The 11,374-nt window shown below is 56.4% G+C and overlaps 1 protein-coding gene across 1 annotated transcript in view; it reads left to right on the top strand.

The window, feature by feature from the left end:
* PDE11A (phosphodiesterase 11A) overlaps positions 1–10,785 on the top strand; it is a 94,794-nt gene extending 84,009 nt beyond the window's left edge. The window contains exon 20 of the mRNA XM_078597654.1: positions 10,545–10,785. Coding sequence (XP_078453780.1) covers positions 10,545–10,709 — 165 coding nt within the window. The 3' untranslated portion in view covers positions 10,710–10,785. The remainder of the gene's footprint in view (positions 1–10,544) is intronic.
* Positions 10,786–11,374: the final 589 nt, after the last annotated feature.

Consider the following 11,374-nt stretch of genomic DNA (forward strand, 5'->3'; position numbering starts at 1 on the left):
GCAGACGCAGCTTTTCCCCGCATGGATAAGGAGGGGAAGGACGCCATGGTGACGGAGCAGCTGCTGGTGTTGGCCCACGAGTTGGGGGTCCCCATCAACGTGGCGGACGAGATGGATATCTGCTCCCTGGCGATCGCCACGAGCATTCACGCGTACGAGGTCCTAAAACGCAAGCCGGGGGTCGTCTGCAAATGGGCGGGGAACGCGGCACTGGCCGCCACGATCGCCGAACCTCAGCCAGCTGCGGTGCAGGAGCAGGCCTTCGCTGCATCGCGTCCGGGGGAGTGGAGAACGGGAGGTCGTTCGCCCACACGTTCGCCCCGCAAGCTGGAGCAACCGAAACCTACGACGTCCGTCGTCTGCTACAACTGCGGCCTTCGGGGTCACGTCGCAGCCGGGTGCCGGGCCCCGCGTCAGCGCGCCACAGGACCACGTCGGGACGACGACCAGGGCCACAAGTCATCCCAACAAAACCCGGCAAGTCGCGGCACCTCACACGTTCGGTCCACAAACACGGCACATTCGGGTCGCCGCTTCGCGGTGGGGGGTTCGCGGCTGGGTGCCGGGGGTTCAATTCGGCGAGGGGGGTCCGTACGCGGCCCGCAAGCAGTCGAGTGGTCCGAATTGGCCCACAGGATCGTGGCTGCGTCGGCCGGGTCGTCCGTGGTAACGGGGTTCATTGACGGGGTTGAGGTCCGGGTGCTTGTTGACACGGGTGCGTCGGCCACCATCATCTCGGACCTTATTTATAACATTCTTCCCGTCCAAAGTAGACCCCTTCTGCCAGTAGACGTGCCATTTTATGCGGCGAATGGGGGATCCCTGGGGATCATCGGCCAGATTCGGGCGACTATTTGCATTGGTGACATTAAATTGGCGGGCCCTATTTTTGTATCATCATCGCTGGCCGTTCCCTGTTTGCTAGGTACGGACTTTTTGTCCAAAATGCCCATCAAAATTCTTATAGATCAGGCCTGCATAGAGCTTCCGTCAGGTCGGAGGGTTGCGTTCTTGTCGAGCCCTACCAAAGTGCGCACGGTTTGTGCGACGGTGCAGGCGCTGGCGACTCACACTGTACGGGTGCCCCCGGGATCGCAAATGTTAGTACCCCTTCGGTTCAGGAAGCCACTCGAGGTGGGTGCGGAGGCACAGGGGGTGCTGTTGGGGCCGTCAAACAGAGCCAGTAAGGGCCTCGACTTAGCGGTTGCTCAAACCATGGTGAGAGGGGACAGTGAGCCGTTCGTAATGGTCCTGAATACGGGGTCGCGGCCGGCCGTAATTGCGCAGGGAACGGTGCTGGCTCACGCCGCGCCGCTACCCGTTGAGGAACGGCTCGTGGCTCAAGCAGATTTCACTGTTAAGTCGCATCCTCAAAGTGATGAGGGGACTGAGTGGTTGGACTCGCTGTGTGCCGGTTCTGCTAACTTGTCCGGGGTGCAATTGGGAGCATTGAGGGGTTTGCTAATCGAGTTTGCTGACGTGTTCAGCAAACATAAGTACGATATCGGCTGCACTGACCTGTTGCGCCACCACATAGCTACAGGGGACGCGGCCCCTATTCGTCAGAATCCCTTCCGGCTCAGCCCAGCCGAGAAGGAACATGTGCAATCGGCGGTTAATGATATGTTGGCGGCCGATATCATTTCGCCCTCTTCTAGTCCGTGGGGTGCACCTATTGTCCTAGTAAAGAAACAGGACGGGTCCTTGCGGTTTTGTGTCGATTTCCGCCGCTTAAACAAAATCTCGATGGCGGATGCGTATCCGCTCCCCAGGATGGATGAGTCGCTGGATGCCTTGGCGGGAGCGCAGTTTTTTTCCACACTCGATCTGCTTTCTGGATTTTGGCAATTGCCACTCGATAACGAGTCAAAACCTAAAACTGCTTTCCGGACACCTGGGGGCCTATTTGAATTCAACCGTTTGCCCATGGGCTTACATTCCGCTCCCGCCACGTTCCAGAGACTCATGGAATTGGTTTTGTCAGGCCTCCAATGGGATACCTGTTTGATTTATCTCGACGATATCATCGTCTTTAGTCGGACTTTCGAGGAGCACCTCCAGCGACTGAGAGCGGTGTTCCTCAGGATGCGTTCCACTAAGCTTAAATTTAAACCGGCTAAATGTTTTCTGCTTCGGGAATCGGTCAGGTATTTGGGCCATATCGTGAGTCGTTCAGGGATCTCGACGGACCCTGCTAAGACGCATTGCGTCAGCTCATGGCCAACGCCAACCTCGGTCACGGAGGTTCGTAGTTTCATTGGTTTCGCCTCCTATTACCGTCGTTTTGTCAAGCAATTTGCCACCATAGCCAGGCCCCTGCACGCTTTGACGGCTAAGGGTGTGAGGTTTCACTGGGGGGCGGAAGAGGAGGCTGCGTTCTGCTCCCTCCGTGACGCCTTGGTGCAGGCTCCCCCCTTGTGTTACCCCGATTTCACACAACCGTTTTTGCTTGACACGGACGCCAGCAATACGGGTATCGGGGGGGTGCTCTCACAGGTGGTCGGGGGGGTTGAACGGGTGGTCGCCTACGGTAGTAGGGTTCTTTCCCCCGCCGAACAACGCTATTGCGTAACTCGTCGTGAATTGTTAGCCATTGTGTTTTTTACACAGCAATTCAGGCCGTATCTTTACGGCCGTCATTTTACGGTCCGGACGGACCATGCGGCTCTACAATACGCTATGCGCGTGGCACAGCCATCGGGCCAATTGTCCCGATGGTTGGAGGTCCTTCAAGACTACCAATTCACGACGATTTACCGCAAGGGGTTGCGACACTCAAATGCGGACGCCTTGTCGCGGTTGCCGCCGTGCACGGACTGCACATGTTTGTTGGGATCGGCGCGGTGCAAACCCCCGGTCGCCGGCACCCCGGGAGTTGCGCTCGCCGCCACTGACACCCCGGGAGAGGACGCCCCCACGGGGAGGGATTCGCTGTTGTCGTTGCCCCTCATTGAGTGGGGCCGCCTCCAGATGTCCGACAGCTCCCTACTTACGCTACGTCGGAAAGTCGGCGCTCCCGAAGAAGGGAAGGCGCGGGTCGGTTCCTGGGTGTGCAGACAGGGCCTTTTGATGAAGTGGGACAACATGTCCCGGCGTCACGTGCTCGTTGTGCCTGTTGCTATGCGGGGTAGGGTTGTTCTGGCAGCTCACGAACGGCTCATGCATCTGGGTTTTCACAAAACGCTCGCCCTAATCCAGCGAGACTATTATTGGCCGGGGATGGGTAACGACGTGGCGAATATTCTTAAGGGATGCGTAGGGTGCGCCAAAAGGAAACCGCCACCATTGGCAGCTAATCCACCGCTGCAATCCATTCAGGTTTCGCGTATAAACGAATTGGTAGCGTTGGACATCTTGGGGCCCTTTCCGGCTACACCAAGGGGAGATAGGTTCCTGCTGGTTGGCGTGGAATACTTCACCCGATGGCCTATGGCATGGCCGCTCGCCAACCAGTCGGCTGCGGCGGTGGCGGACGCCTTTGTCCAGGGTTATGTGTTGGACAAGGGCGCCCCCGAACGCTTGCTGACGGATCAAGGAAAGAATTTTTCGAGCGTTTTGTTGCGCGAGGTGTGCGACCTGTTGGGTACAAAGAAAGTGCGTACTTCCCCCTACCACCCGCAGACTGACGGGATGGTTGAGCGTCTGAACAGGACGATTGCGTCTATGTTGTGCCAACAGGTCTGCGACGATCAGGTTGATTGGGACTTACAGGTGCCGGGGGTACTCGCGGCCTATCGAATGGCCCCTCATGCGGCGACGGGGTTTTCCCCATTTTTTCTTATGTATGGGCGGGAGGCCGATCCGGCCATGGACGTCCAACTGGGGATTTCCCAGCCACGTGCAAAATCTAAATTGGCAGACCACATCAAATTTAATATCGCCAAATTGACTGAAGCGCGGGAGGCGGCAAGGTTGAATTCGCGGTCGCGGCAAATTGCGAACGAGAAATTGCATGAGCGGAGGGTGCATACGCATGATTGGAAACCAGGCGATAAGGCCTGGCTGCATTGTCCACATGCACCGTTGGCTACGTCCCCCAAGTTGTTGAGACCTTGGAGGGGACCGGTGGAAATTGTGCGGGTTGCACGACCCCAGAGTATACAGATTAAATGGGGGAAACGCCGTTGGTACGTGCACCCCTCCCGACTGAAGCCCTATGCGGCACCGTGTGACCCCGTTCTGTGCCGTGACGACCGGGCGTGTGATGTGACCGTCGACTCGGGGAGGGAGGTGTCGCAGGCTGATCCTCACGTGTCTCCACCTGACCCACCCCCAGGTGCCTCGGGCTTGACGGCTGCTGACCGTCGAGAGCCTGAACCCCGGGGCACGCACGGGTCCTCGTTGCCTGGCCGATGTCTTCCTGAACCGCCGGCACCACCGGACGTTCAACCGCGTCTGGTGCCGTACGACGGACCGGCAAGGCGGACTCGGGCTAGGTCTCAACAATTTTCATGAAGACGTTTTTTCTCTACACCGAGCTCGCCCGGTGTTCCCCTCTGCCGGGGTACTGTCCCGTTGTAGGGACGCTCGGAAGAAGAAGGGGACACTGCACGAGTCGAAAGAAAAAAAAAAAAAATTCCATTTATTTTCCTTTTTGCATATACATTGCTATTGTCACTCGCCGGTTTGTATATATTGTTCTATTGTCGCGGTGGCATTGGTTGAGGGTTGCGGATGGTAGTGTTCGCGTCGTGTTGTGTTGTTAAGTTAGTTGTTGTTCTTGTTGTTGTGTTGTGTTACGGGGCACACAGGGCGGTTGGTATATTTTTATAGCAGCCGGGTCGGCTGCGAGCTATGTGGTAGGGGGTGATGTAGTGGTGGTATTGACGTGCGCCGACTGTGACAGTGATGGATCACGGGGCGGCGCGGGGTGCGGGGTTGGGCACGCGTTGTGGGCGTGGTGTGGACGCGCGCGCCGGGAGTGACAGATGACGGGGCGGCGCGGCGTGGGTGGTGAGGCACGATGAGATGTGGGAAAAGAGGATCGTAGCCAGCGCCCGGCGATTGGTCGAATAAGTGGGTGCTCGCAGCGACGTCCGCAGGTGGGGTATAAAGGGGGACGCGCGGGAGCACTCGGGGAGAGTTACCCAGTTGAAGACCCGAAGACGGAGCTGAAGACCTAGTGCCCCGAGACCCCTAGTCCCGCCGTCCTTGTGGGGACCGGGGCCCTGTGTGGCTCGGAGGCGAGACTGTGGGACCCAGGGTCCGACGCCCACGTGGGTCGGGCTGGGGACCCACAGTCAAGACGGACACCCCGGGCAGGGAGTGTCCCGAGTAGCTCAGTGGCGTTAGTCGCCGAGTAGCTAAGTGGATGTTGGTCATCCGAGTAGCTCAGTGGGCGTTAGTCGCCGAGTAGCTAAGTGGGTGTTTGTCACCCGAGATACTAAGTGGATGTTGGTCATCCGAGTAGCTCAGTGGGCGTTAGTCGCCAAGTAGCTAAGTGGGTGTTTGTCACCCGAGATACTAAGTGGGTGTTTGTCACCCGAGATAGCTAAGTGGGTGTTTGTCACCCGAGATACAAAGTAGGTGTTAGTCACCTGTAAACGAGTTTGATAAAATAAAGAGTGTGTTACCCGTGAAGTCGTCTCCCGCCGAGTTACTACATTACACATAGACCACAATGCCTGCAGTCGTAATGCACGGCCAAAACCAGTGACGATTATCTGAATCGGTCCTGGGCCTCCCCTAGGTCGACTCAACCTGTAAATGAGTACCTGGTGCGGTGTGTAAACATAGCCACTGGGGAAACAAAGGTGCCCGGGCGTGGTGCTGGCCACCCACCCCCTCGGTGTGCCGTGCCGGCCTTCATATGTGCTCGCTAACACCACTTGCCCCAACGGTCTGTTAAAGCTATACGGGGGATATTTATCTTCGTTACCCGTATATATGTATCCACGCATGTGCTCATACTCACACTCAGCCCAACACCCCGGCACCCCAACCTCACCGTTTCACGCGAGCGTGTAAAACGGGTCTTGGCTTGCGAAAATAATAATTTATTAATTCGCACCGTCTACCAGGACCTCATTGACGTGAGCACTGCGTTAGCGCTCGCACCACATTTTGATGCTGGAATCAAAACGCTGCGGCTTTGCATAGGGCAATTTCTTATCATTAAACTTTTTTTTTGTTTAAAATTACTATTCCTTTTATTTATTTGTACCAAGGAGTGCTTTCACAATAACAACCGGTTTCCCTTCAACATCATTATTATTATCGTCCTTATAACGACACGCACCGTACATTGCAATTTACGAGCGTATGAAGTGCGCGGCATTTGTCATCGGTTTCCCTATCAACGAACCGCGCGAACATTTTCGTGCAAAATGGGCAAGTTGCGTGCGATTTACACGCATCCAATGCACCTTCATTAAAGACACCCACCCCCCACGTTCCATTATTTGTTAATGCTGCTGTGAGTGAGCATTATTGTTTACATATGCGAGCGTGAACTTCCACTCTTTGCCGCAATGGGAGGACTCGCTCGCCACGCACCCACCCAACCACCCACCCACCCAACCACCCACCCATCCACCACCCACCCATCCACCACCCACCCATCCACCACCAACCCACCCACCCACCCACTAACCCACCCAACCACCCACCAATCCACCCACCCACCCACCCAGGCCAATTTCCACCAGCAGACACAAATCGTGAATGCATTAACTTTTGGCAAAACATCCCAGGCAGAGCCCTCTTGAAAAAAGGGACCTCGTAACTCAGAGAGGCATTAACGAGTGAACGAATACATTGCTTTCTATTATATCATTCGCATGGGCACACTCTCTCATTGGCTCAAGAGGGCCGAGCTAACCCTGATGAGTACCGCTCTGCTGGTGCTGCTTGGGCCCTGTGGCAGAGGAGCTGCGCCGGCCGTATTCACTGCGGTGGGGGGGGGGGCTCGTTTTGCGACAAGCTGCGAAATGTAACTTCGCCCTCATTAAAATGGCTGGGAGTTCGTAGTCACGGCTGAGAATACAGCAGTAGGTGGTACTACTTAGACTGCGTGCGTGTCAGAAACAAAAAAACTATACAAATTCAAGCGAGAGCCGTTTTGACGAGGCACGGCCGGCATAATGCGAGCACAGCGCGGGGACTCATCGCGCCGTGCTCATGTCGGCTCACAGCGCATGGTGGGGCACGGCTCGGCTCCCCGATACGTCGCAAGCAGCAGCAGCAACGGCCAGTGGCTCTCATCCACGGTGGGATTGAGCTGGCACAGCAGTAGCGGAGTGTGGGGATGGTGGTGGTGGGGGGGCATGCAAACTTCGCACCCTCCGGTTGGCCACGTAGAGTGCGAAAGAAGTTCAACGTACGTACGTACACTACGTGCAAATGCAGTGGGGTTAACTCGACGCGGCTCAGCACCTCCGCTCCTCCCGGGCGCAGCGGTGTCCCGCGAGCGCTTCTCAGTTGGGGCAGCTCGCTTTTTTTTTGCTGACGCCACGAGATTCGCCGCGGGGGGGGGGGGACTTTACTGCTGGATCATTTATCTCGTCGTGAGTTCTCTACCCCAATAGCCGCCACCATTGGCCAGCGAGGCGAAAGCAGCAACGGCAGCAGCAGCGATAAGGCTTGTGAGACCATTCAGAATGGACAGAGACAGAGATAGAGAGAAATTGATAAACAGCAAGAGAGAGAGATTATTAACACTGGAGGAATCTGATGAGCTATGAAGCTCTTTTTCACAGATGTCCAGTCGGGGCAGGTAAGAACGTTACAACAACAAACAATGCAAAAACATGATTGGAGTGCAAAGTACAAGAGAGGTGAACAAATCACCAACACACATACAAACACAACTAAACCATCCCCATCCTACCAGATAAACCCCCATTGAGATAATGACGTATTTTTCAAAAGCAACCTGGCGACAACGAAATTGCTTATTATGTGGAAATGTGTAGCAGCCAAACAATCTAAACGCATCTATTTAAATGTGAGTGGATACAAAAAAAACTAATTCCACCAAGCTGAAATCACGTTTCAAGTTGAACATTTTATGCTTTGTTCAAATTATAAATATTCACTTTTTGGCTCAGTAATTGCGTACGCACACTTGAATTTACTGGAGGAAAACTTTGGCGAGTGGGTTGAGAGCGCGCATAGGGAGGCAACAGTATCAAAACAGCGGCAATGTACGCGCGGTTTAATGAAGCAACGTAGAACATGTGGCTTGCGTGCATTATGCGACATGCTAATCACACGCATCGCATTCGCGAGCGTTTGCCTTCGGCTCTCTTCAGGGCCACTCTGAATAGCCTGCAGGCAGCATCGTCCCGGAGTGCGCCGCCCGATTCCATCACTTCTCGGAAAACTAAGCAGATACTTTTTTAGCCCGGATAGTGTTCCTAATGGCGCCACCGCTGTGCCCATGACAGCTGCAGGGCTTCGTGTTGGCCAGCAAGGGGTGGGCGAGGGGAGGGCAACGCAGCAACGTTAATTAATGTACAAGTAAGTCTTTGTTGAACGCGGGAGATTCGTTACTGAGAAGTGCCGCGGCAAGCGAAAAAGGCGTTCCACGAAAACTATTTCCCCCGTAGACAACGTAGTGATAAAGTTGGGCGAGATGCGATGTACTACGCTCAACACTCATCGGAGGCGAGGGGGAAGGACAACAAACTAAACACGAAAATAAGTTCTAAGGAAATGAGTTCGTCAATCTAGATAATTTAAAAGTCGCGTCGTTCCAGTGGCTTCCTAATATTGGAAGAGTATCCCAGACGGCCGGAGAAGCGCATCTGAAAGCGCGCACGATGCACAGAAGCGCATCATCAGACCCGCCTGAGCAGGCAGACATTCAGACTTGATTCTACAGAGACAGGCTCCACCTCCCCCACTCCCATGGGGGTTATGGCAGAAGGTTTAAAGATACACACCGCACAGTATATTGTGTCGTCAGGCTGGGATTTTTGAGAGATAACGACCAAAGCGCACGAGGGAGGAGATGTCCACGCCATAGAGACGGAGCGATTCAATCAGAGATGGAGGCAATTCGATCGGAGATGGAGCGATGTAATTGGAGATGGAGCCATGAAATCGTCCAGCAGTGGCTAGACCATGGCTTATAACGGTGACATGAACAGACACCGACTTAGCGTGCGCCAATGCTTGTGTAATACCGTTGAGGACTCTTGGACACCCGGGGTTGAGGCACACGTATTTATTCCGCAACAGTTGTCACAACCGCGGACATACAATACTGGAGGGGGTATCGGCCCCATCACCCGGCTAGCTGGGAATACACTGCTAGCTATCTCTGACCTACCTCCTAGTCCTCCACTAACGGGCTAGGGGAGGCTGTCTGGCCCGACACTGGTAAGTCGGGCTACGGTACCCGGAGTCCCAGAGCACTAGCTCTGGTTGTCGGGACCACGCCGCTGGCTCGGTCCTGCGCGGCCCTGACAAGGGCGGCGTCCCAGGGGAGTCCAGGGCTCTAGCTAGACGATCTTCGGTCTTCACTGGTTTAGCTTTAACATTCTGCCCCGAGCCCTCTGACACATCCCCCTTTATACTCAACCCCCGCTGAGGGGTGGGGCCCCGGGCTGCCTGGTGCGGACGTCGTTGATAGCACCCCCCCCCGTGCACTTACGTAGCCCCGCCCACTGTGTTTGTTTCCCATAAGCTGCCATGCATAACGGCTCTCTCTCTCTAACACCCCTACACTTGTGTAGTGGGTTATATGGAGACGGAGTCTTCTTAGGACGCAACACATTTATTTAGCAATAACAATAGCATATGAGGTCCCTAACACGAAGGGGTAATGGCCCCTTCTACCCAACGACCTAAGGAGGTATCGCCTCCGGGCGAACGTGTCCTAGCCACTGGGACCACCTACTCTTAGCCCTCCAGCTAACGGGACCTAGGGGAGGCTGACCCGACCCTGCCAAGGTTCTCGGGTCCCGACCACTGGCCCACTCAGAACCGGCCCTGATAAGGACGTTGTGTCCAGGGATCCTCAGGGTCCTAGCCTTCTGACCACTGGCCTCACTGAGCTCCAGCCCTTAGAAGGATGGCAGAGCTTGGGGTCCAGGGTCCTATTTTCAGGCGAGCTCTTGGGTCTTCGGCTTGACGCTGACTGCCCGAGCTGCTCTGGGGTCCGGCTTTTATGGGGCTCCAAGAGTCACTCCGCCCCTGGCCACACCCACTCTCTGGAACCTTCTGGAGGGACCTAGATTGTTGCGCAATCCCCCCAGCCCCCACTGGGGGCCTGGGGTGTCCCCCTCCGGTTCCTAACCGCCCCCCAGATTGCCTGACCCACGAGTCCTACTTAGTACAGACCGGACCCGCTATTGCCCCCTGTTGGGCCCTGCATGGAGGTACACATTTTCCTGCAGTGGTGGCAGCGTATTACGCCTGACAATTACCCACCACCCTTGCGAGAATGCGACGCCCCCTGATGGTAAGGTGCTGGGTAGTTCCTCTTCCGTTACACTCGTTAGGAATTGGTGACAGATTTGTGCCAACTGCTCCCTTCTGTGGCCCCCCCCCCCCCCCCATCGATTCCCCCCCCACCCAACCCTCCCCCGCCACCACAGACGCTGGTGAGGATGAGCTCCCGGCTGCGGCCGATGCTGGACGGCATCGTGGCGAACCGGCGCCGCTGGGAGGAGCTGCACCAGCTCCGGGAGCACTCGTGCGACTGCCCAGAGCCTCCGACTCCCGAAGACACCAGCAACGGCAAAGGCGCGGACACGCAATGAGGGGGACCGCACCACGCCGCACCGCTGCCACCCCTGCTGGCGTGCATTTAACGGCTACCACGCTGCTTGGGGGGGGGGGGGGACGTGGAAATCGACGTCTACCCCGGAGGAGTCTACCAGGCTGCGTCGTCAGCGCGGACCCTCCCCACCCCTCCCCCGGGATTGGCGGCGAGTCACGGCCCACGACGGAGGCGAAAGGAGCGATCCGACCACGTTTATAGCGCGCCACTGCCTGCGAGAAAGCGACCCCCAACCCCTCCCCCCCCCCTGACGGTCGCATGAAGGGGTCTCCGTCCATCACGCTCGTTAGGTGACAACTCCCCACTGTGACGTCACCCGGTGGGCGGGACCGAGACTCGTCCGCGAGCTTGCCGACCGGGACGCGTCCTCCGCTCGCTCTCTCATTTGTTAGTTCGTGCACGTGCGTGGCCTTTCCCCCCCCGTGGTCCGCGAGAGTGCGACTGTCGCGTATTCATCGTGCCGCATACCTTCTCCCAGTTTTCGTGATCGACGGCGAGCTGCCCGGCGCGGTTCCTGACCGAGCTCGTGGCACGCGGGAGCGAAACGTCGGACAGCGCGCGGTAACAACCCGAAAACACGACGGATGTTAATACCGCGAAAAGCATACGCAGTGGCGTGTGCTAATTAAATTATTTAAAATATAT

The sequence above is a fragment of the Lampetra planeri genome, chromosome 1, assembly GCF_965212315.1.
Source record: "Lampetra planeri chromosome 1, kcLamPlan1.2.h2, whole genome shotgun sequence".
NCBI classification, from domain to species: Eukaryota; Metazoa; Chordata; class Hyperoartia; order Petromyzontiformes; family Petromyzontidae; genus Lampetra; species Lampetra planeri.